A 25369-nucleotide genomic window follows, 5' to 3' on the forward strand; every position below is an offset into this window, starting at 1 on the left:
CCATAATAGCTAGCCAGCAGTAATGGTTTATAGACAGGTAAGACTAGCCGCTAGCTAGTTAGCTAAGAATAATGGATTAAATGGTCAAAATTGAACAATTAGTCAAAGGTTGTGGTTTAAAATTGGCTAACGGTGATGGATTAGTTAGCTAAAAGTAATGGAATTTAATTAGCTAAGAGTAATAGATTAGTGAGCTAAACGTTACTAACTAGCTAAATGTTGTGGTGAATCATTAGATATTTAATCCTTTACTTTTGGCAAACCGTAACATTTATGGTCAGCTAAAAGTAATAATAAGTTCAGATTTATGGTTTTGTGAGCAGGTAGACGACAGTAGAGCTCCTGAAGTATTACAGTAGAATAAATCTTGGATCACAGCCGCTGGTTTCTGGTGTTTTTATTTTACTGTGAAGTCAAACAAGGACCCGGCTGGTAGAAGAAACTTTATTTTTACATCAGAACACCGACTCATCGATGACATCATCAGGACACGACGTGCTCCAGGACGCCCTGACGAATCAGCTGCTCACATTTCCATCGCGGCAGGAAGTGCTGAGAACAGAGACATTCAGGTTAGCGAGACGCTAAACCTGACATGTTGGCGAGCTGCTTCATGTACAGGTGTGATGTCACGTGGTCACATGATGATGTCACAGCTCACCTGGCTGTTCTTCTTCAGCAGGATCACCGTGCCGTCGTCGATCTCCAACTCCCCGTGGTCCTCCAGACACCTCACCTGGAAAACACACAACAGGTGTGACATCACGCCGTGACGTCATGCTGCAGCCGGACGTTATAGGTGGAGCCGCTGCAGGTCTCACCTGGATGTAGAGGCTCTTTGGAGGCTTCATGTCCTGAGTGATGTCCAGACCTTCACCTCCAGCTTCAGCTCCACCCAGAGAACGCATGAAGCAGGACAGAGACTTCTTATAGCGGCCGAACCACTGCAGCTGCAACACAACAGACACACACACACACACACACACACACACACACAAAACACAACTTATACTAACCGAACCACTGCAGCTGCAACACAACACAACACACACTAACACACACACACCTCCTCGGCGCTCAGCTGGAATCGGACGTTTGCCGGCAGGACGCTGCCGTATTCCCACCTCAGAGCTCTGATCCTCAGCAGACGGTCGTACCTGCAGACACAAGCAGCGGTCAGGAGGGGGCGGGGCCATGGTCACATGACTGCAGGTGTGTGGGGGCGGAGTTACAGGTAGGCGGTGATGCAGCGCTGGTTCCTCAGCAGGCAGCAGTGACGCAGTTTGATGGACGGGATGAGATCAGAGCGACCGTCAGTCTTCGCCTCGTTACTGAAACAAGCAATCAGCTGTTATTATCAGATTAATCAGCTGTTATTGATTATCAGATCAGTCAGCTGTTACTGATTATCAGATCAATCAGCTGTTATTGATTATCAGATCAGTCAGCTGTTATTGATTATCAGTTTCATTCTTGTCTGTTCTGACCTCTGAGTTTTAATTCAATAAATCTGGAGAACAATCAGCTGATTGATCAATAATCAGCTGATTGATCAGTCTGAGCTCATCTGATGAAACTGATTATCAATAATCAGCTGGTTGATCAATAGTGAAAATGATCAGGAAAATAAAAACAAACAAAAGGAGACAGAAACTCTGAAACTTCTTCTGGACCAGAACCCATCAGAGTCCGGCTGGTGTGGAGACATGTTCATCCATCCATCCATTATCTATACACTGCTTAATCCTCACTAGGGTCGCGGGGGGGGGCTGGAGCCTATCCCAGCTGACTCGGGCGAAGGCAGGGGACACCCTAGACAGGTCGCCAGTCTGTCGCAGGGCCACATACAAAGACGAACAATCACTCTCACATTCACACCTACGGGCAATTTAGAATGATCAATTAACCACAGCATATTTTTGGACTGTGGGAGGAAGCCGGAGTACCCGGAGAAAACCCACGCATGCACAGGGAGAACATGCAAACTCCATGCAGAAAGATCCCGGGAAAGCCGGGACGCGAACCAGGGACCTTCTTGCTGCAAGGCGAAAGTGCTAACCACTACGCCACTGTGCAGCCCCCGGAGACATGTTCAGGTTCTAGTTATTGATATTCTACATGGTGATTGATTCCACATTGATCAGTGATTATTGGCTGATTTTACATCAGATGAAGAACTTGGAGGTTTGATCAATGACTGATCAACTCAATAATCAATAAATGTTCTTAAGAACTCACACGTCGCTCTGGTTCTGTTCATAAAGAGCCTCCATCTCCTGCAGAACCTGCCTCAGTCCGTCCTCCTGCAACAGAACACAGACTCGGTTTACCTGGATCTGGTTTACCTGGACCCGGTTTACCTGGACCTGGTTTAACTGAACTTCACTATAAACTGGAGATCAGCTGTAAAACCTCCAACTCAGGAACTTAAAGGTCTTGAAATTATTATTGTTAAACCAAACTCCATTCAAAACTTCACTAATTCTACTTAAACTTATGATTAGAAATTATTATTGTTAAACCAAACTCCATTCAAAACTTCACTAATTCTACTTAAACTTATGATTAGTAATAAGACTGATTATTTTAAAACACTGAGAGCAGCTGGATAAATCTGCAGAAACAGCAAATGTTCCACCATAAATAACTGCTCCTTGGTGAATTAAATGGTGTCTAAAATCTGTTGGTGATGTTTCTAAGATTAACGAAAGTAAAAACTTTAAAACGTCAGATTTCTAAATGGAGGGCGGTTTTTACATTAATAACACTAATATGTCTGAATAAAGTATTGAATATGAGCCGAAATGTTGTTTAACTTCTACTTGGATTAAAAATCTGCTTACAATGTTTCTAAAACGTTTGTTTCTGGTTTGAGCAGCAAAGAAACGTTTAAATGTGAGGATTTTTGAATGGAGGCTGGTTATGGAGTTGATGCTGGTGTAACTGGTGCCGAGTGAATTGAACGTGAGCCGAACTTTAGTTTATCTTGTACGTTTATTAAAATCTGTTTATGCATCAAAATGAGCCGAACTGTTATTTATTAATTTTATAATCTGTTTATAATCTGTTTCTAAGACGAATTCCGCTAAATCCGACACAAACCACTGAAACGTACGACTTGTAAATGACGGTCAGTTTTTAAGTTATTCCTTTAGTTTAGCTGAGTGGTGAATTAAATGTGAGCCGAAATGTAAAATAATTTCTACTTTCACTAAAAAGCTGTGGATGACGTTTCTGAGACGGTTTTTATTGTTTTTAGCAGCAAACTAACTTTAAATTGTGTGATTTTTAAACGGAATCCTGGTTGCAGACGTCACGGACTCACGTTAAAAGCGGGCAGCTGTCCGTCGCTCATCCGGTGCAACTCCCGGATCAGCTCCACGGCCTTCTCACAGAACATCCCGGTAAAACCGGGACTCACCAGGCACAAACCTGCAAAATTAAACTTTTTATTCCGCGGAGAGAAAATGTCGGACGAGCTGCTCACATTCGCGGCAAAAATCCGTGTTTGGTCACGTGGCTCGGTGACGTCAGACGGCGGAAGCCCGCCGAGGACAAACCAGTGAAACCGAGCTGCAGCACCGGAAGCTTCAAACGGAGGCTTGTAGCAACAAAATGCGGTGAAAACGTTTTTATTCGCGTCAGATTGAAAGGTAAAACCGTTCACTTTATTCACGTTCATGTTTCAGGGTGTTAAAAACTGTTTGTCAGTGGCTTTTTTAACAGTTTTAATCCGCTGTGACGTTTCCTGATAACAAACTGCAGCGGCTAAAAATACAAACCGTCAGAGGCCGAAAAGAGCCGGAAAGAGCCGAACTTTGTACGACCGAGAGGCGCTAAAATCGTGTTGAAGTCTGCGTTTGTGTCGCTGTAAGCCGGTTAGCTGATTAGCTTCGTGCTAAGTTTTTCTCTGATGCTGCGTTCAGGTTCACTTGAAAAAAACAAGCGTTTCGGCTTGAGACATACTTAGCACCAAGCTAACCAGGTGAGTTTTGGAATAATGTGACGATTTAAATGTGTTTTTAGTTTATTAAGCTCACTTTAAACCAACCAATGTTAGAAAACAGGTAAAATATGAGCAGAAATCAAGACAGAAAACAGAATAACAACTCATAAGGTGGGTTTTTAAAATAAAATAAGTATAAAATACATTTTTTAAAAACTGAATAAAAGGCTGTAACATCACTTAGAAAATATACACACTGACATAGGGAGACAGAAACCAACAAAACAACTTCTAAGATCAGTTTTAGAAGATACAATAAATATAAAATACCTACAAAATAAAGAGACAAATTTATAAAATGCTTAAAGAAAAACAGATACAGACTCCTGGGTAAGAACTTATAAGATTAATGTTTAGAGGATAAAAACATCTAAACAAAACATGAACTCAGAAAATCATTCAGCAGCAGGTTAAAACACATAAATAACACTGTAAAAGAACAGTTAAAGACTTGAATCAGCTGTTTATCACTTTAAATGCTGTTAATGTTTATTAAAAATATAAAAAAATATCACCTAACATGACAGAAATAGGAGTAAAGTTTCTGAAAAACACAGTTCAGGCCTGTTTTTATGTTTAATAAATACACAAAAACCTTTTATTTAATTTGTAATTAATACTTTTGTGTGATTTTATGAAATGTTTTCTAAAATTCAACAAAACTGGCAGTAAGTTCTTTATAAACTACAGTTAGCATTTTTAAAAAATGATTTTATGCTGATCTTCATATTTAGAGGATTCAGGTACTTGTGTGTAATATTTACTAATTTTATTTTCTTATTAAAATTGTTGTTATGAATAACATGTTAGTTTAATTATGGATAATAATGAGATGAAACTTTATTCAACCTTTGCAGCTCATAGAAACTTAAAAACAGGAGAATAAACTGAAGTGAAAATTAAGAAGATATTTATATTTATAATAGGGCTGCCACAAACGACGCGTCGACTAATCGCCTGAGCACGATACGTCATCAAAAGCGGAAGTGAGCGCGCAATGCAACAGAAATCACCGTCCGAGTGGAGCGTGGAACACGCATGGACATCCGCGCTGTATCGTGCATATATAGTATATGCATATATTATATACGCACAATACAGCGTGGACATCCGCGTTTACGATACAGCGCGGACATCCGCGCTGCATCGTGCATATACTATATATGCACGATACAGCGCGGATGTCCATGCGTGTTCCGCGCTCCACTCGGACGGTGATTTCTGTTGCATTGCGCGCTCACTTCCGCTTTTGATGACGTATCGTGCTCAGGCGATTCGTCGACGCGTCGTTTGTGGCAGCCCTAATTTATAATAAATAAAATCTATTATGAATATAAAAATAATAATATAAAATAAATATCTAAAATATTTATTATATCATACAATAAATTTAAAATTAGAATAATAATCTAAATATAAATTATTGTATTTATAATTTATTTTAGCTTCATGCTAACAGACTGTAGTTAGTTTAGCTTCATGCTAACAGGCTGTAGTTAGTTTAGCTTCATGCTAACAGACTGCAGTTAGTTTAGCTTCATGCTAACAGGCTGTAGTTAGTTTAGCTTCATGCTAACAGACTGCAGTTAGTTTAGCTTCATGCTAACAGGCTGTAGTTAGTTTAGCTTCATGCTAACAGACTGCAGTTAGTTTAGCTTCATGCTAACAGACTGTTTAGCTCCATGCTAACAGACTGTAATTAATGTAGCTTCATGCTAACAGACTGTTTAGCTTCATGCTGATAGAATGTAGTTAGTCTAGCTTCATACTTAGCTCAATGTTTAGTTAGTTTAGCTTTATACTAACAGGCTGTAATTAGTTTAGCTCCATGCTAATAGACTGTAGTTAGTTTAGATCCATGCTAACAGACTTTAGTTAGTTTAGCTTCATGCTAACAGACTAATTAATTTAGCTTCATGCTAACAGGCTGTAATTAATTTAGCTTCATGCTAACAGGCTGTAATTAATTTAGCTCCATGCTAACAGGCTGTAATTAGTTTAATTTCATGCTGACAGGCTGTCATTAGTTCAGCTTCATGCTAACAGACGGTAATTAATGTAGCTTCATGTAACAGACTGTTTAGCTTCATGCTGATAGAATGTAGTTAGTTTAGCGTCATACTTAGCTCCATGTTTAGTTAGTTTAGCTTCATGCTAACAGGCTGTAATTAGCTTAGCTCCATGCTAATAGACTGTAGTTAGTTTAGATCCATGCTAACAGACTTTAGTTAGTTTAGCTTCATGCTAACAGACTAATTAATTTAGCTTCATGCTAACAGGCTGTAATTAATTTAGCTTCATGCTAACAGGCTGTAATTAATTTAGCTCCATGCTAACAGGCTGTAATTAGTTTAGCTTCATGCTAACAGGCTGTCATTAGTTCAGCTTCATGCTAACAGATGGTAATTAATGTAGCTTCATGCTAACAGACTGTTTAGCTTCATACTTACAGAATGTAATTAGTTTAGCTTCATGCTTAGTTCCATGTTTAGTTAGTTTAGCTTCATACTAACAGGCTGTAATTAGTTTAGCTCCATGCTAATAGACTGTAGTTAGTTCAGATCCATGCTAACAGACTTTAGTTAGTTTAGCTCCATGCTAACAGACTAATTAATTTAGCTTCATGCTAACAGACTGTAATTAATGTAGCTTCATGCTAACAGACTGTTTAGCTTCATGCTGATAGAATGTAGTTAGTCTAGCTTCATACTTAGCTCAATGTTTAGTTTAGCTTCATACTAACAGGCTGTAATTAGTTTAGCTCCATGCTAATAGACTGTAGTTAGTTTAGATCCATGCTAACAGACTTTAGTTAGTTTAGCTTCATGCTAACAGACTAATTAATTTAGCTTCATGCTAACAGGCTGTAATTAATTTAGCTTCATGCTAACAGGCTGTAATTAATTTAGCTCCATGCTAACAGGCTGTAATTAGTTTAATTTCATGCTGACAGGCTGTCATTAGTTCAGCTTCATGCTAACAGACGGTAATTAATGTAACTTCATGTAACAGACTGTTTAGCTTCATGCTGATAGAATGTAGTTAGTTTAGCTTCATACTTAGCTCCATGTTTAGTTAGTTTAGCTTCATGCTAACAGGCTGTAATTAGCTTAGCTCCATGCTAATAGACTGTAGTTAGTTTAGATCCATGCTAACAGACTTTAGTTAGTTTAGCTTCATGCTAACAGACTAATTAATTTAGCTCCATGCTAACAGGCTGTAATTAATTTAGCTTCATGCTAACAGGCTGTAATTAATTTAGCTCCATGCTAACAGGCTGTAATTAGTTTAGCTTCATGCTAACAGGCTGTCATTAGTTCAGCTTCATGCTAACAGATGGTAATTAATGTAGCTTCATGCTAACAGACTGTTTAGCTTCATACTTACAGAATGTAGTTAGTTTAGCTTCATGCTTAGCTCCATGTTTAGTTAGTTTAGCTTCATACTAACAGGCTGTAATTAGTTTAGCTCCATGCTAATAGACTGCAGTTAGTTTAGCTACATGCTAACAGACTGCAGTTAGTTTAGCTCCATGCTAACAGACTGTACTTAGTTGAGCTCCATGCTATCAGACTGTAGTTAGTTTAGCTTCATGCTAACAGGTTGTATTTAAAGTTCTCCGTGTCTTCTTTAAATGTCCCAGCTGCCTCTGAAGGCACCATGCGGCAGCTCAGTGTTGTTTGTTCCAAGAAACCGGTTTTGTTTTGGTGCTCGTTGCTCCGACGCTCCCCGGAGGCCGGGAACGCAGCACGGCCACACCACATGGTGTTGTTCCCGGGCTGTGATTGGCTGCGGCGGCTCGGCGCTGATCAGCTGCTCTCTGCGGATCTTCGGTACGGCTCAGCGGGACGCGGCTCCGTCCTCAGCGGCTCTCAGCGCTCCATCACCCGCCAGGCTCTCGGCCTCCTGCCGCCGGTTCCCCCGGTTCCTCCTGTTCTAATCCGCCCGTTTAACGTTTGCAGTGATGCGAAAGCGGAACAACTCGCTGACTGCGGAGCAGGACGGCGGGACTCTGCTGGACAGCGACCCGGACCTGAAGCAGCGTCCCGGAGGCGGAGCAGCGGGGCCCGCAGCGGGCGGCCGGCAGGGCCCGGAGGAGGAGCGGAGCATGAAGCCGTTCAGGAGGTAAGAACCGGACCGGGACCGGGACCGGGACCGGGACCGGGACCGGAGGAGCTGCTCCGGTGTACCGGGGACAGAAACATGTAAAATCCGATAATCTAACCAGTTTTATAGGAAAAATAAAACCTCATGAACAAAAAACTGAACAGTTTATAAATGAGTTTATTCTGAATAGAAAGAAATATAAAAATACTAAATAAACATAATGAAATATATAACGAAATATAAAAATATGAAATTAACATAAATATAAAAATGCTAAATAAAATAAATATAAAAATACTAAATAAACAAATATAAAATACAAAATAAAAACAACATAAAGAAATATAAAAAATACAAAATAAACATAAGAAATATAAAAATACAAAATAAACAGTATAAATATATTTAGTAGAGATACAGAAGTTATTAAGTCTGTTTAAACGACCTGAACAGAGAAATAAAACTTAAATATAAAAATAAAATCGCACAAATCTCTCATATTAAGCTTTATATTTACTTTGTATTTCGTTTGTAAGTCTGACTGTAGAAACCGTTTTTATTAGTATTTAATTTCTCAGAGGTTTAATATTAGTTTCCCACATATCCAGTTAGAATGGACCCAGTTAACTGGTTCCACTGGTTCTACTGGTTAACTGGAGGCTGCAGGTCAGACTGGGAGGACAAGCTTTCTGCTGCTTTAACTGGCCGTCAGAATCTCAAGTATTAGTCATTAATATTCAGATTTTCCTTCCTTTAGTCACTTTTTACTCTTTTGTCTCATTTAATAAAGAATAAAACTGAATATAAACATTTAATAAACTAAAGAATAAAACTGAATAAAAACATTTAATAAGCTCTATTTTTAGACTTTTTTAACACTGACCTGAAAGGAAGCTGAACTCTGACCAGCTTCACTTCTTCTTTGTTTAATCCTCGTTAGACTTTAATGGAACTTATCTGACCTCAGATCAGCTGCTGCAGTGCATTGTGGGTCACAAACTCTGTAAATAACATTAATGCAGCTTCAGGTTCATTTAAACTCAGACAGTAAAGATTTTAGCATCATCTTTATTTACAGGTTTGGAGTTTTTAACGTCAGAAAACTATTAGAATATTTTAGGGTGAGAGCTTTATTCTATTGTTCAGGTGTTGTAGTGAGAAAATTCTAAAACATTTATAGATATTTTAGATATTTATACACATTTTTATTACCATATGTGTGTATTTTGTAGTGAGTTAAAGAGAATATCTGATCAGTGAATTGATCTGTTTTTATTTCTGCAGCACTTTATTAATAGATTGAGAGATAAAAGATAATAAATAGGGGAGGCAGCAGAGTGAATAAAACAAACAGTAAACTTCCTAAAACACCTTCCAGAGCTCCTTCAGTCGACCTCCTTTAAGGCTCTAAAATTAAACCTGGTGTCGACAGAACTGGAGCAGCTTTAATCCGTTGCTCAATCAGGAAGCGAAACCGCAAGTCTGAAGCTTTGGGTCTGAATCAGCGTCTAAGAGTTTAAAGAAAAACATTCAGTTTATTTTAGTTCATTTAAGAGAATTTATCTGAAAACAATGACCTGAAGCAGAGAATCAGAAAACACTGCAGTTAGAAACTTTACTGAACAGTTTCCTCTCTGCTGAACCTGAATCTCACCTGGAAATTCACCTGAAAACTCACCTTAAAATTCAACTAAAAAAATCCCAATTTTATGGTGAAAAAAAATAAAAATAAAACATTTATGTGGAATAAAATTCTAAATTTCTGAATTAAAACCTCATTTATAGGAAAAGACCAAAGAGTTCATGATTTAAAAACTCACATTTTTAGGGAAAGGGATGTTTGCTGGTTTTAAAATAAGACATTTAAGAGAAAAGAGTTTAGTCTTTTTTCAGTCAGTGATTATTTTAACTACAGACCTTTGTTTTATGAAGTTCTTCTACTTTTCTATCAAGTAAAATTAATTCAATCTGTATGTAGGAGACACAACGTTCTATGTTTCTGTTCAGGCGGTTAAACTGGAGAAGAGCTTTTATTTTGAGGCTTTTATTTTGTCATTCTAATAATCTGCATCTTCCTGCTTCCTTTCTGATGAAGCTGTTTCCTGTAATAATGTTTGACACAAAAATAGCATTTAAAAAGAAATCTGATCAATTGTGTCTCAGATAACTCTTTATTTCACCAGATAACTTCTTGTTTCCTTCACATTAAAAGGGTTTAAACCTTCAGATTCAGTCACTTTATTGTCATTGCAACAAGTGCAACGAAAGGTAAGGTGCAGGCCATACAGTGCAAAATACAAAATATATATAAAAGCTTTGTAATAATAAAAACAAAAACACAAAATGACAAGATGGATTTAAAATTGAAAAGGCACCGTTAAAACAGGTTGAGGTATTTACATAAGAGCAGAGAAAAACTGTAGTTCGTATATACAGGATGAATATTGGATATTGCACATGAGGTAGTGACAGTTGCATATATTGCACATATTATGGACCAGTGTTGTTTAGGGCTCTTACAGCCGTTGGAAAAAAGCTGTTTTTAAGTCTATTTGTCCGGGTTTTGATGGCCCTGTACCGTCTGCCCGATGGCAGTAGCTCAAACAGGAAGTGGCCCGGGTGGTAGGAGTCCTTCAGGATGGTGTTGGCTCTCCTGAGGCAGTAGGAGCCATGAAGGTCCTCCAGTGTGGGCAGAGGCCACTCAATGACCTTCTCAGCCATTTTGGTGACCCTCTGGAGTTCTTTCCTGTTTGCCACTGTGCAGCTGGCAAACCACGTACAGAGGCAGTAGGTGAGGATGCTCTCCATGGTGGAGCGGTAAAAGGACACAAGCAGTCTCTGGCTGATGTTGTTCTTCCTGAGGATTCTCAGGAATTTAATAAACTTCCTTCAGCTCAAATAAAACAGAAACTTAGAAACCAGTAAAAGTCAAACATTTATGATAAAAACCTTTAAAATGTGGATAAAAGTCAAACATTTATGATAAAAACCTTTAAAATGTGGATAAAAGTGGAAGCTTGAAGGTTTCCAGATCAGATCCATGAACTCTGGAGTAGATTTAAACTGAAACGTTTCTAATCAATAATTCAGACCAAAGGAGCCGATAACGGATCAATGACAGCGATCAGGTTTCACTCAGAGGATCAGTTATCAATCGTCTCCACGGCGACCTGCTGCCAGACACACAAATAAACAATAAATACACAACACACACAATAAATACACGACTATACAAAACACAATAAATACACAATAAATACACAATACACACAGTAACTACACAATAAATACACAATGCACATAATAAATACACAAAACACAATAAATACACGTTTGACACAATATACACAAAATACACAAAGTACACAATAAATACACAAACATTTGTGAAGGCGTTGACTGAAGGTTTGTGAAACGTTCTCTGAACATTGAAGGTTTGAAAGGTTCTCTGGACATTGAAGGTTTGTGAAATGTGTGGACGTTGACTGAAGGTTTGTGAAACGTTCTCTGAACGTTGGCTGAAGGTTTGTGAAGCGTTGTGTGGACGTTGACTGAAGGTTTGTGAAGCGTTGTGTGGATGTTGACTGAAGGATTGTGAAGCATTCTCTGGACGTTGACTGAGGGTTTGTGAAGCATTGTGTGGACGTTGACTGAAGGTTTGTGAAGCATTGTAGGGACGTTGACTGAGGATTTGTGAAGCGTTATCTGGACGCGTTGACTGAAGGTTTGTGAAGCGTTGTGTCGACGTTGACTGAAAGTTTGTGATGCATTGTGTGGACGTTGACTGAAGGTTTGTGAAGCGTTCTCTGGACGTTGACTGAGGGTTTGTGAAGCGTTGTGTGGACGTTGACTGAGGGTTTGTGAAGCGTTGTGTGGACATTGACTGAAGGTTTGTGAAGCATTGTGTGGACGTTGACTGAGGATTTGTGAAGCGTTATCTGGACGCGTTGACTGAAGGTTTGTGAAGCGTTGTGTCGATGTTGACTGAAAGTTTGTGATGCATTGTGTGGACGTTGACTGAAGGTTTGTGAAGCGTTCTCTGGACGTTGACTGAGGGTTTGTGAAGCGTTGTGTGGACGTTGACTGAAGGTTTGTGAAGCGTTGTGTGGACGTTGACTGAAGGTTTGTGAAGCATTGTGTGGACGTTGACTGAGGATTTGTGAAGCGTTATCTGGACGCGTTGACTGAAGGTTTGTGAAGCGTTGTGTCGACGTTGACTGAAAGTTTGTGATGCATTGTGTGGACGTTGACTGAAGGTTTGTGAAGCGTTCTCTGGACGTTGACTGAGGGTTTTTGAAGCGTTGTGTGGACGTTGACTGAGGGTTTGTGAAGCGTTGTGTGGACGTTGACTGAAGGTTTGTGAAGCGCTGTGTGGACGTTGACTGAAGGTTTGTGAAGCGTTATCTGGACGTTGACTGAGGGTTTGTGAAGCGTTGTGTGGACGTTGACTGAAGGTTTGTGAAGCGTTCCCTAGACGTTGACTGAGGGTTTGTGAAGCTTTGTGTGGACGTTGACTGAAGGTTTGTGAAGCATTGTGTGGACGTTGACTGAGGGTTTGTGAAGCGTTCTCTGGACGTTGACTGAAGGTTTGTGAAGCGTGTCGACGTTGATTGAAGGTTTGTGAAGCATTGTGTGGACGTTGACTGAGGGATTGTGAAGCGTTCTCTGGACGTTGACTGAAGGTTTGTGAAGCGTTGTGTGGACGTTGACTGAAAGTTTGTGAAGTGTTCTCCGGACATTGACTGAGGGTTTGTGAAGCGTTCTCTGGACACTGACTGAGAGGTTGTGAAGCGTTATCTGAACGTTGACTGAAGGTTTGTGAAACATTGTGTGGACGTTGACTGAAGGTTTGTGAAGCGTTTTTCTGGACATTGACTGAGGGTTTGTGAAGCGTTCTCTGGACACTGACTGAGGGTTTGTGAAGCGTTATCTGGACGTTGACTCAGGGTTTGTCCTCCTCAGGCTCAGTCTGGTGATGAAGCTGAAGAGGATCCTGATGGTTCTGCTGATCGTCTATGTCTCCATCCCCTGCATCATCAAACTCTGTCCGTCCATCCAGGCCAAACTTGTCTTCCTCAACTTCGGTGAGTCCAAGCCTGAACTCTCCTGGTTCGTTAATCAACACCTGAACTCACCTTAAACTCTTCTGAAGAGCTGCAGAATCAAAATGAACACGTTAAAAAACATTTTGTCATTAACGTGTTTAGAATATTTGTTTTCTGAACTTTTTTCATTTTTTTATAAATTAGTTTTGATGTAAACGAAAAAGAAAACAAGAAAAAGAGACAAAAAACAATAAGGTTGATATTATAATAATAATAATGATAATGACAACATTCTTCTGCAGGACAGCTGGTTTTATTTCTACTGCTCTAATTCTCCGTCTGTCTATGTTTTTGTTCGTCTTCGTTCCTCTGACCTGAAACAGGAAACTGTTGTTTATTTAATGATTTATTCAGCAGCAGATTGACTTTCTGATGAGTTCCAGTGGCTTTTTATCTAAATTAGAAAGATTCGTCCAGCCTGCGTCTCCAAAATATCCAGAAAATATGAAGATGTCAAAAAATAATAAATATCCCAAAAATTATTAGCAAAATGTTCAAAAATATTAATAAAATATTTCTGAAAATCAATCAAATGTCTGAAAAATCTCCAGAACAAATATTCATATTTGTATCAACAAATAATATTATAATTCAAATAAAACGGTGATTAAATTCCCAGATAAACAATAATAACTCAAACGTTTTAATGGCACCAGGTGTTCTGGACCAATCAGAAGCAGCCGTTGTGTCACGTGACCTCTGACTCTCCACAGTTCGAATGCCGTATTTCATCGACCTACAGAAACCTGCGGACCAGGGATTGAACCACACTCACAACTTCTACCTGCAGCCGGAGACGGGCCTCAGCATCGGAGTCTGGTAACACAACCACAACAACAATAATAATAATGACAACAACAACATGAACAATATTAACAACAATAGCAATGCCAAAAATAATAATAACAATGACAAAAATAATATTAACAATGACCACAGCAATAACAACAACAATAATAACATCAACACAATGACAATAACACAACAACAATAATAATAATGATAACAACAATGACAACAATAAAACACAACACAGAGACATAAACACTGAGAGACACAACACAGAGTTCATAAAAAATGACTTAATATGTGTTTGTTTATGTATCTGTTTAGCTGCGTGTCCACTAGATGTGATTTCAAGCTGAAAGCTCGGTCATGTGACCAAGTAGCGGCCCACTGTTGCTCCAGCGCTGTCATGTGACCATGTTTTGGTCCGCTAGTGACCGCCCGCCATCCGTGCGATTTTCAGATGCAGTGTGTTGACGTGCGGCAAAATCGCATCTCGTGGACACGCAGCTTTTGTGTGTTTATCTATCTGTTTGTTTGTGTGTTTATGTATCTGTTTGTTTGTTTCCAGGCACACGGTTCCAGCTCGGATGTGGAAGGAAGCTCAGGGTAAAGCAGGTGATTGGTACGAGTCCACGTTTGGCTCCGCCCACCCTGTCATCCTGTATCTCCATGGAAACGCAGGAACCAGGTGACCTCACACACACAGCAACACACCTGAGCTGCTCTCTGAGAACCACCTGTCTGACCTGCAGCTGTTTCTGTGCAGGGGGGGAGACCACCGGGTGCAGCTGTACAAGGTAACCAATCACTGATCAATACTGACCGATCACTGATCAATACTGAACCGATCACTGATCAATACTGACCAATCATTGATCAATAAAGAACTGATCAATACTGAACCGATCACTGATCAATACTGAACTGATCACTGATCAATACTGACCGATCACTGATCAATAAAGAACTGATCACTGATCAATACTGACAGATCACTGATAAATACTGAACCGATCACTGATCAATACTGACCCGATCACTGATCAATACTGACCCGATCACTGATCAATACTGAACCAATCACTGATCAATACTGACTGCTCACTGATCAATAAAGAACTGATCACTGATCAATACTGAACCGATCACTGATCAATACTGACCGATCACTGATCAATACTGACGCGATCACTGATCAATACTGACCGATCACTGATCAATAAAGAACCAATCACTGATCAATACTGACCAATCACTTATCAATACTGAACCGATCACTGATCAATACTGAACCAATCACTGATCAATACTGACCGATCACTGATCAATATAGAACCACTCACTGATCAATAATGACCGATCACTGATCAATACTGAAGCGATCACTGATCAATACTGACCAATCACTGATCAATACTGATCAATAAAGAACTGATCACTAATCAATACTGACCAATCACCGATCAATACTGACCGATCACTGATCAATACAAAGCTCCCTGACGGATTATTTTCTGCTTTAATGAGATAAATGTTGATCTAAACTGATGATCAATAAATCGATCAGGATGTTTATCAATGATTTACAAATGAATCTTCATCGTTTCTGAATTATTGATCAGAAAAATCTATAGAATCAATATAATCAATATGAAGAAGATTCCTCTGGAACTTTTTATAACTTTTAACTTTAGAATATTTTTGTTTTTAAATCGATGGTTTCCAGGATCAGAAGCGTTTTTAACTTTATTAACTTTAAATATTAGTTTTTTCAGAAACTTTCTCCAGAATTTAAAAACTTCTGAAACTTTCAATCTTTCAGTTTTTAGTTTCTTTTCTCAGCAAACAGGAAGTGTTCATGACGCTGGGCTCTGATTGGCTGACAGGACTGATGACTCTCTGCTTGTCTTCCTTCAGGTCCTCAGTTCGTTGGGCTACCATGTGGTGACGTTTGACTACAGAGGTGAGAAACACACCTGGACAGGTGAACAGCCTGAGTGGGTCTGTGTGTGTCTGGTTGTGTAATTGTGTGTCTGTGTGTGTCTGGTTGTGTAATTGTGTGTCTGGTTGTGTAATTGTGTGTCTTTGTGAGTCTGGTTGTGTAATTGTGTGTCTGTGTGAGTCTGGTTGTGTAATTGTGTGTCTGTGTGTGTCTCGTGTAATTGTGTGTCTGGTTGTGTAATTGTGTGTCTGTTTGTGTTTCGTTGTGTAATTGTGTGTCTGTGTGTGTCTGGTTGTGTAATTGTGTGTCTGTGTGTGTCTGGTTGTGTAATTGTGTGTCTTTGTGAGTCTGGTTGTGTAATTGTGTGTCTGTGTGTGTCTGGTTGTGTAATTGTGTGTCTGTGTGTGTCTGGTTGTGTAATGGTGTGTCTGTGTGAGTCTGGTTGTGTAATTGTGTGTCTGTGTGTCTGGTTGTGTAATTGTGTGTCTGTGTGAGTCTGGTTGTGTAATTGTGTGTCTGTGTGTGTCTGGTTGTGTAATTGTGTGTCTGTGTGTGTCTGGTTGTGTAATTGTGTGTCTGGTTGTGTAATTGTGTGTCTATGTGAGTCTGGTTGTGTAATTGTGTGTCTGTGTGTAGGTTGGGGCGACTCAGACGGATCTCCCTCAGAGGGGGCGATGACATCAGACGCCCTCTTCGTTTATGATTGGCTGAAACGTCGCCTGAATGAAGAACTTCCTCTTTACATCTGGGGTCACTCTCTGGGGACGGGGTAGGTCTGCTGCCGTGTTCATCTGGAACATACAACACGCTTAGTCACATGTTTCTGTAGAATACAACATATGACACGCTTCTGTCTGCTTTAACACATCAATGTATTTTTCAGAGTCGCCACAAACCTGGTGAGACGTCTGAGTGACCGAGGTACGATGGAAGAACAAGAAGATGTTAATAATAATAACAATAATAATAACAATGGTAACAGCATCAGCTGAGTGTGTTTGTTTGTTGTGTTTGTTCTCGTGTGCTGACAGGAAGTCCTCCCGACGCTCTGATCTTAGAGTCTCCATTCACCAACATCAGAGAAGAAGCCAGGAGTCACCCATTCTCCATGGTAACACAACAGAAACACACAGTACCACACACACACACACACATTGCTGCAGGTGTTCAGGTGTTTGTGTGTCTCAGGTGTACCGCTACCTGCCGGGCTTTGATTGGTTCTTCCTGGATGCCATCACCGCCAACAACATTCGCTTCGCCAGCGACGAGAAGTGAGTACCTCTGGTTCCACCGGATTCTTCTGAAGAACCTTTAGAATGTAGAACCTTTAGAGTGTAGAACCTTTAGAATGTAGAACCTTTAGAGTGTAGAACCTTTAGAGTGTAGAACCTTTAGAATGTAGAACCTTCAGAGTGTAGAACCTTTAGAGTGTAGAACCTTTAGAATGTAGAACCTTCCAGGAAATGACTCTGAGCTTTGGAACGTTTCCAACAACGGTTTAGAACCTGGAGGTTTTTCTTTGAACTTGTTCACATTCAAGAACTTTTCTCTGGACTTTGTAGAACACGTCTGGTTGAGTTCTAGAAGAAGCTTCTAGTTAAGTTCTAGTTAAGTTCAGTCCTCCCAACGCTCTGAGTCCAGACAGTTTCATGGTTCATCCTTTAAAAAGGAAACAGTCTCTAGAAAGTTCTGTTTCTAACGTCCTTAAAAAGTTCTTAAATGAACTCTGAAAACCAACTCAACGTTCTTGTTGAGTTCCTGGAAACGGAAGTTTGAACTTTATCAGCTGTTCTGTTTTTAGAAGGAGGCAGGAATTTAGCAGCTCAGATTTTCTTCTGGAACTTTTTTAGGACTTTAGTGGCAGAAACTTTTTCTGAAAACTGTCGACAACTTTTTAAGATCCTAAAGAACGTTTTTCTGATGTTTTAGAGAACGTTTTACTGAGCAGCTCGTGTGACTTCAGGCTTTTGTTTCCTTTTGTTCGAGACTCTGGAACTAAGAAGCAGCTGAGAGGAAATGAACTTTGTGTCAGTTTTAAAGAGTTGAAACTGAACTTGTCCCGTTAGAACCCACTGGGCGTATTTTAGATCCTCTGAACTGAAACGGAAACCTCCTCATTCACTTCCTTCTTGGAGCAGCATCTAGTGGCAGTTAGAGGAACTGCAGCTCTGTTTCATTCCCTGAAGGTAACATTGAACGTTTGTCTCTGCAGCGTGAACCACATCTCCTGTCCGGTGCTGATCCTCCACGCCGAGGATGACGGCGTGGTTCCGTTCCATCTCGGCAAAAAGGTACCACGTTTTAGCACCAAATCAGTTACACAAAAAACTTACAAAGCATTGTTAGACTGAAAGTAGAAGAAGAACCTCGTTAGACTAAAAGTAGAAGAACTGCGTTAGACTAACAGTAGAAGAAGAACTTACACTAAAAGAAGAACCTTTTTAGACTGAAAGTAGAAGAACCTCGTTAGACTGAAAGTAGAAGAATCTCCACATGAGACTGATCTGGACCTTGGTTCTCCTGCAGCTCTACAACTTGGCGTCTCGGTCGAAGAGCCTCAGCGGTCATAAAGTCCAGTTTGTTCCGTTTCCTTCGGCTCTTGCCTACAAACACAAGTTCATCTACAGGAGCCCGGAGCTGCCAAACATCCTGAGGTAGGAGCACAACGGTGAGAACCTGTAGAACCAACGTCTGCCTGATGCTAACCTCTGTCTCTGTTTCAGTGATTTCCTCGGCACAGCTCATCCCATCTCACCATGACGACCAACAGGATGTCGACTGTTACACCCCACAAACAAACAAACAAACACTGGTCTGTCTTCGGACCAAACGTTTCGCATGAACTCGACACCGACACGTCATTCCTGTTCTGTTAGCATTCCCCTCACTGGCTTCACAGCATACAGGGTTACCATGGCGACTGTTGCCGTGTTTCACGTACTGTAGAGCGACGATGGCGGTTGGACCGAACAGAGGCGCGAAGAGTGGGTTTTATCTTTTATCAGTTTGGTTTTCTCTCATCTGTTGGTTTGTTTTCTGTGATCAGGTTGTTTTTAACGAACCTCTGAAGGCCTGTTTGACTTGAATTAAAGATTAAAGGTTTTCCTTTTAGGGCTGCACAGTGGTGTAGTGGTTAGCACTTTCGCCTTGCATCAAGAAGATCCCTGGTTCACGTCCCGGCTTTCCCGGGATCTTTCTGCATGGAGTTTGCATGTTCTCCCTGTGCATGCGTGGGTTTTCTCCGGGTACTCTGGCTTCCTCCCACAGTCCAAAAATATGCTGAGGTTAATTGATCATTCTAAATTGCCCGTAGGTGTGAATGTGAGAGTGATTGTTTGTCTCTGTATGTAGCCCTGTGACAGACTGGTGACCTGTCTAGGGTGTCCCCTGCCTTCACCTGAGTCAGCTGGGATAGACTCCAGCCCCCCCATGACCCTAGTGAGGATTAAGCGGTGTATAGATAATGGATGGATGGATGGGTTTTCCTTTTAACAAGCTGCTCGACTTTTTATTCAAACCCAAAACAAAAGTCAAGAAAATCACACAAGTCAAAGTTTTTCCTCAGAAAATGATTCATGTTTGCAGAAAAACTACTAGAATGAAAATGTCTAAAAGTGTGAATGAAACATCAGAGAAATAAAATCAAACTGTCTGAAAATAATCTGAAAAACTGTCAAGAAAATCTGATTTTTAAAAAAAAAGTCCTTTAAAGACCTTAAAAGACAATAATAATGATGAAACGTTCTGATCTGATCAGGAGGTTTTCTGAGATCCTCCAGGAGGAAACATCTGGAATCATCTCGTCCACTGTGGAGAAACAAAACTAAAGAAAAGGTCAGAATGTTCTGTTCCAATTCAGATTGAAATCAAAGTTTAGAGTTGGGTTTCGGGTTTGAATCTGAGCCGTTCTATGTTTAATTTCAATTCTTGGTATGTCATGTACATATTGAAGAATTGACAATAAAGCTGACTTTGACTTTGACTTTAAAATCGTACAAATTCACTGGAGGTTTTCCACCAGCTGCTCTGAAAGCTGCTCAGAAAACAAAGGATGGACGTATGGAAAGACAGCAGGCGACTTTAATGCATCCAAAATCCACTCGGCTTTTCCACAGCGGTGAAGGTGGTGAAAAAGTTTCAAGAAACAGGCAGTGTCATGGACAGACCCTGTTCTGGATGACCACATGTGTCAGCCAGAACTAAAGATTGGTTGTGGCTAAAATTCATGCCAGCCCAAAAAATCAGTTCCCTGAACCTACTAACCCTACTAAATACACTAACCTACTCGCGACCTCATACGGCGAGTCACAGTCGAAATCCATCCACTTCCCAAGGGTGTTCTGGACCATCTGGGGCCGAGTCTGACTGGGTCCCTCACTGCCCCTCCCTCCACACCACCCTACAGATATCAGACATACCGACCAAACAAATACAAACCTACAGTACTGTTGCTCTTCCATACAGTAACACTATTTGATCTGACCATCCTCCATGTACAGAGCCACCACTCCACCAACAGAGGGAGCCAGAGCTGCTTGCTGCAGAGCCCTGTGAGGCCACAAGAAACTTAGCTCCTATATCTGAGACGTCCACCTCTTACCCCACAGACTCCTCTGTAGCAGCACCTGCACCCTCAGACCGTCCAGAACCACCCACCCACTCACGTACATTCAGGAAACTGCAGGAATGGTCGCTGAGGTGTGGAAGAAAACACTTACCATTGGCGATTCCAACCTATCCGTCCAGTTTCCCTGGAGCAACTTTTCACCACAAATTTGAAAAAAACTCACTCCATGCTAGAACACAACACAGGTCATTCTTTCAATAGGACTCAAGGTGATGTTCCACACCTAAACACACACTGATCACATGACCTACACACCTGTCTGTCCTCAGGTGTCCGTCCGTCTCATCATCTCCACGGTTCAGCTGAATGGTCTCCTGACAGGAAGTTACAGAACTTCATCAGAACCTCAATCATTTCGTTCTTCTGGCAGTTTGTTCCTGAAATTCATCACAAAGTTGGTCGTTCAATAAACTTTTCTCATGAATCAATAAAAGATCAGTAGAATTAAAACCCTGAATGAAGCCTGTTGATGAACCGGTTCAATAAGAACTGAAGTATGAGTCCAGACAGGAAACACAACCTGGGTTTCTGCTTTAAGCTACTTTAGCCAGCTGCTAGCTAATGTCTGCTAACAATACAGATTTTACTTTTAGGAAACATTTTTACTTTTTATGGTTCTTTAATCGTTTCTTTTAGGAAACCATTACTCGGATATTTTTCACTTTTAATGAGTCACTTTCTATGGAACCAACCATTTTCACTTTCAGCTGACAATGTTTGAAGCTAGCCAGTTTTTACTTAAAGCTAAAGATTTTTTCGTTTGAGCTAGCCATTTCTTAAATAAATTATAATAACACTGAATAAATACAGTAAATATTCAAAGTCAAAGTCAGCTTTATTGTCAATTATTCAATATGTACATAACATACCAAGAATCAAAATTTCGTTACTCTCTCTTCGTGCAACAGTAGACATTAAATAAAGACTTAGAAAATAAGATATTAAAGGGCAAAAAGAACAAAGGAAGCAAAATTAGAGCCGAGCAACAACTAAGAACTAAGAAAAGCAGAACTGAGTGAAATGTAAACATGACTATGAGATAAAGTGACGGATTTTAGTGCAGAATACTCAGAACAGTGCAAATAAGTAACAGTCCAAAAAGTGCAAATATGCTTGATGGTTGAATGTGCTATTACAGTGCAGGCCAGAGGTTATTGACCAGAGTTTGTGTATGTGGGGGAAGGGGGTGGTAGAGAGGGCAGAGAGGGGAGAGAGTTCAGCTTCCTGACAGCCTGGTGGATGAAGCTGTTGCTCAGTCGGCTGGTCCTGGTCCTCAGACTCTTCAGTCTCCTCCCTGATGGCAGCAGGCTGAACAGGTTGTGGGATGGGTGTGTGGGGTCTCCTGCAATGCTTAGTGCTTTGGGAGTGAGGCGGGTGCTGTAGATGTCCTGGAGGGAGGGGAGAGAGACACCCACAATCCTTTCTGCTGCTTTCACGACGCCCTGGAGGGTCCTGCGGCAGGAGGAGGTGCAGGAGTCGTACCACGCTGTGATGCTGCTGGACAGGATGCTCTCCATGGTGCCTCTATAGAAGGTGGACATGATGGGGGCGGGGCACTGGCTCTTCTCAGCTTACGCAGGAAGTAGAGACGTTGTTGTGCCTTCCTGACCAGTGATGTTGTGTTTCTGGTCCAGGAGAGATTTTCTGAGACGTACACACCCAGGAACTTGGTGCTGCTCACCCTCTCCACAGCCACCGTTGATGTTGAGAGGAGCAGCTGGGTGTGTCCTCTCCTGAACTCAACAACCATCTCCTTTGTCTTCTCCATGTTCAGAGAGAGGTTGTTGGTGCTGCACCACCTGGCCAGGTGGTGCAATATTAGAATATAAACTGAGATATAAGTAAGAAAAACATGAATAAAAATAAAAATGGAAAGCTAGAATAACACTAAGGTAGAAAAGTAAGAAATAGAAAACTCACTCTCCTTCCTTGCAGCTGTTAGCTGAAGACATCCCAGAATATCCTCCATCATCTGTCAATGGCAGTCACCTTAAATCATCCTGTAGATCAGTGGTTCCCAACCTGTTTGGCTTGGAGCCCCCCTATAAGCTGCACCCCAGCCCCAGTGTGGCTCCTACAGGTGACCTCAGATGAACCCTGTTCCTGTTTACTTCTGTTGAACTGAAGCTGGGAGATGTTCAGACCTCCTCTCCCCTAATATGACCCTGAGAAGGACAGAAGACACATTCAGAGACCACTGCTGTAGAAGGAAGATAAGTCAGGACTCCCTGCTCTGGTCAACATTAGATATTGTCCAGTCTGACGTGCCGGAGCAGATAAGTTGTCCCCAGGTTGGGCTGTGGTCTAAATCTGGCGTTCCTCCCAGCCCAACGAACACCCAGAGTCACAGAGAATCCTCAGGACTGGTGCTGGCCAATCACAGGAACTGTGATCTAGCAGTAAACCTCACTCTAACCTAAACCATCTGAGCTTCCAGAGTGCCTCTGTGTCTGCCTCCCCATCAACATCTCCCGACATCACAGACATTCTGTTTGTTATTTCCAGTCTATGGCTAGAACAGAAGTCCAATAACAGAACATCACTGAGGTTCAGATCAGGCCGTTCCTCTCAATCTCCTCCTCCAGGTTTCTCCATCGTTGCCCATGTGAGCGTTGAAGTCCACCAGGAGAACTATGGAGTCTCCAGGTGGTCCCCCTTCCAGGAACCACCCAGAGACTCCAAGAAGGCCGAATACTCTGAACTGCTGTTGGTGCATAAGAACAGACAACAGTCAGTTTCCCCTCAGAGAGGCGACCCTCTGGTTCTCCAGGGAGAACTCCAACAAAGCGTCTCTCAGCAGGGGCTCGGGGGTGTCAGTGGTTTTGTACAGATTCTTACATAAATGGAAATGTTGACATAAGTATTAATATTGGACAGATTTTAATGTAAAGTAGACAAACACCTGCATTTGTTCTAGATATGTATAAGAAATAATAATATTGATGGGTATTTTTAAATCCAGAATGTTGATCACTGACAGAATGTGTTGTAGTGAGAGAAGGAGCACCGTTTCAGGATGAAGGAGCTGCAGTACGTTTCCGTCACACTCAGTGGGTGAAGCAGCTGCCAGGAGATGTTAGAGTCTCCTCAGAGCTGGACGGGTTCTCCTACACAGATAAGGAACAGCAGTTAGAGTCTCAGAACAAACAGGAACTTGGAGGTTCGCTGGTTTCTGGATGGTTCCTCTCAGCTCAGGTGAGTCTCATCAGACTTTTTTAGTTTTATTGATGTTTAAAGTGTTTGAGGCAGCAGGGAGGAAATTCAATGAGATGATGCTTTTATCATGTATTTTATACATATTTAAGATTAACCGCTTTTGGACGGAGTGCATTCTCAGTGAAAGAGCCACAGATCTGGAACACCTTACCTGCTGAACTGAAACATCTGACAGAACTGAACGAGTTTAACTGTAAAATCAAACGATGGCTCAAATCAAACCAAAACTGTGAGCACTGATAGACATTTTATTATATGTAAATGTGTTTAATGTATACATTCATGTAACATTGATTGTTGTATTTATTGTTTTGGTTTTTTTTTTTATGCGTCAGGGACCTGGTCTGCAAATTAGCTGTTAGCTATTGACCTATGAACATGGCATCGGTTATTGTAACAATGCTTCTTGTTCTGTCCCTATTAAGTAAACGAATAAATAAATAAAAAATTAGATTTGGACCATTTTACTTGTAGTGGATCTTCAGGGTTTTTTCATTAAAGGCTTCATTTTTATTGTAATTTAACGACTCGGTTTTTGAATCTGTTCAGTCAGAATGTCGCCGACTAAGAAACAAAGAAACTTTGTGAGTGAACTAATAGGAGACAAACCGGTGACGGCACTGCCAGGAGTTAGACCAGATCTGGGGAAGAAGCTGCAGCAGAAGGGATACGAAAGGGTGATGACAAAACACAACTAACACAAAGTTAAAGTCGACAAACTGCACAAACTCACAACAAGCAGCAGCTAATTTAACACAAGATGTTTTCTGATCACATATTAATGTTTCATCCTCCTCTGGATTCTGTTTTGTGTTTCTGAGTTTTTTTGTGTTTTCAGACATTTTGTGTGTCTTTAACGTGTTGTGTTTGTTGTCTCTGTGTTTTTCATGTGTTTTGTGTGTTTCTTGGTCTGTTTTTGTGTTTTTAACGTGCATCGTGTGCATCTCAGGTGTGTTGCTTTTTTGTGTTGTTGTATTTTACCTGTGTTGTGTGTCTGTTGTGTTTTCAGGCCGACAAGCTTCTCGGTCGGTTCCTGGTCATGAGGAGAGACACTGAGGCGTTCTCTGATTGGCTGAGACGTACGAGTGGTGCCAAACCTCACCTGGCCACATCCTGCATTAATGCACTCCAGGAATATTGTGACAACAACCTCTGAGGTCCCGCCCCCTTATTGGAAGCCACTCCCCTTATACACAGTCCAGTTGAAGGAACGGGCGGTGCCTTAACTCTAGTCACGCCCCCTTTCCTGTGATGTCATAGTCAGCTGACGGGTGTTTGTTTACATGTTTACATCCTTTCCGATGTTTACGTCAATAAAAGCTTCGTTTCTGCTGTTTGAGACGTTTTCTGTTTCTGAAACTTGTTTTGCAACTTTCTAAGAAAAAAGCTTTCCAGGTGATAGTTTCGTATTTTTAGAGACTTATTTGTCATAAAATTATTTTTACTTTACAGTAAAAATTCTTGGTAGAAGGTTCTATGAAAAGAACAAATGAAAGCAGCTCATTTGGACAAAGGTTGATTTTAAAATTTAGTAAAGTTTAAATCAGAATTTATGAAAATAAATACAAAAGAAGTAT

The 25369-nt window shown here is 40.9% G+C and overlaps 2 protein-coding genes across 2 annotated transcripts; one reads left to right on the plus strand and one right to left on the minus strand.

The window, feature by feature from the left end:
• Nucleotides 1-382: 382 nt before the first annotated feature.
• Nucleotides 383-3545, minus strand: gins1 (GINS complex subunit 1 (Psf1 homolog)). The gene is made up of 7 exons (XM_023261287.3): nucleotides 3326-3545; nucleotides 2239-2303; nucleotides 1233-1331; nucleotides 1067-1157; nucleotides 822-950; nucleotides 662-736; nucleotides 383-552 (listed from the first exon to the last, which is right to left on the minus strand). Exons 1-7 carry the CDS (start codon nucleotides 3398-3400, stop codon nucleotides 484-486), a joined length of 603 nt encoding a protein of 200 aa, XP_023117055.1. The 5' UTR covers nucleotides 3401-3545; the 3' UTR covers nucleotides 383-483.
• abhd12 (abhydrolase domain containing 12, lysophospholipase) lies at nucleotides 3544-19068 on the plus strand. The gene is made up of 14 exons (XM_035943960.2): nucleotides 3544-3653; nucleotides 7969-8131; nucleotides 13076-13197; nucleotides 13932-14037; nucleotides 14576-14695; nucleotides 14774-14804; nucleotides 15925-15970; nucleotides 16586-16718; nucleotides 16833-16870; nucleotides 16981-17060; nucleotides 17138-17220; nucleotides 18162-18240; nucleotides 18476-18603; nucleotides 18673-19068. The coding sequence occupies exons 2-14, from the start codon at nucleotides 7971-7973 to the stop codon at nucleotides 18707-18709; spliced, it is 1164 nt and encodes a 387-aa protein (XP_035799853.1). The 5' UTR covers nucleotides 3544-3653; nucleotides 7969-7970; the 3' UTR covers nucleotides 18710-19068.
• The last annotated feature ends 6301 nt before the right edge of the window (nucleotides 19069-25369 follow it).

The sequence above is a fragment of the Amphiprion ocellaris genome, chromosome 16 (genome assembly GCF_022539595.1).
Source record: "Amphiprion ocellaris isolate individual 3 ecotype Okinawa chromosome 16, ASM2253959v1, whole genome shotgun sequence".
NCBI classification, from domain to species: Eukaryota; Metazoa; Chordata; class Actinopteri; family Pomacentridae; genus Amphiprion; species Amphiprion ocellaris.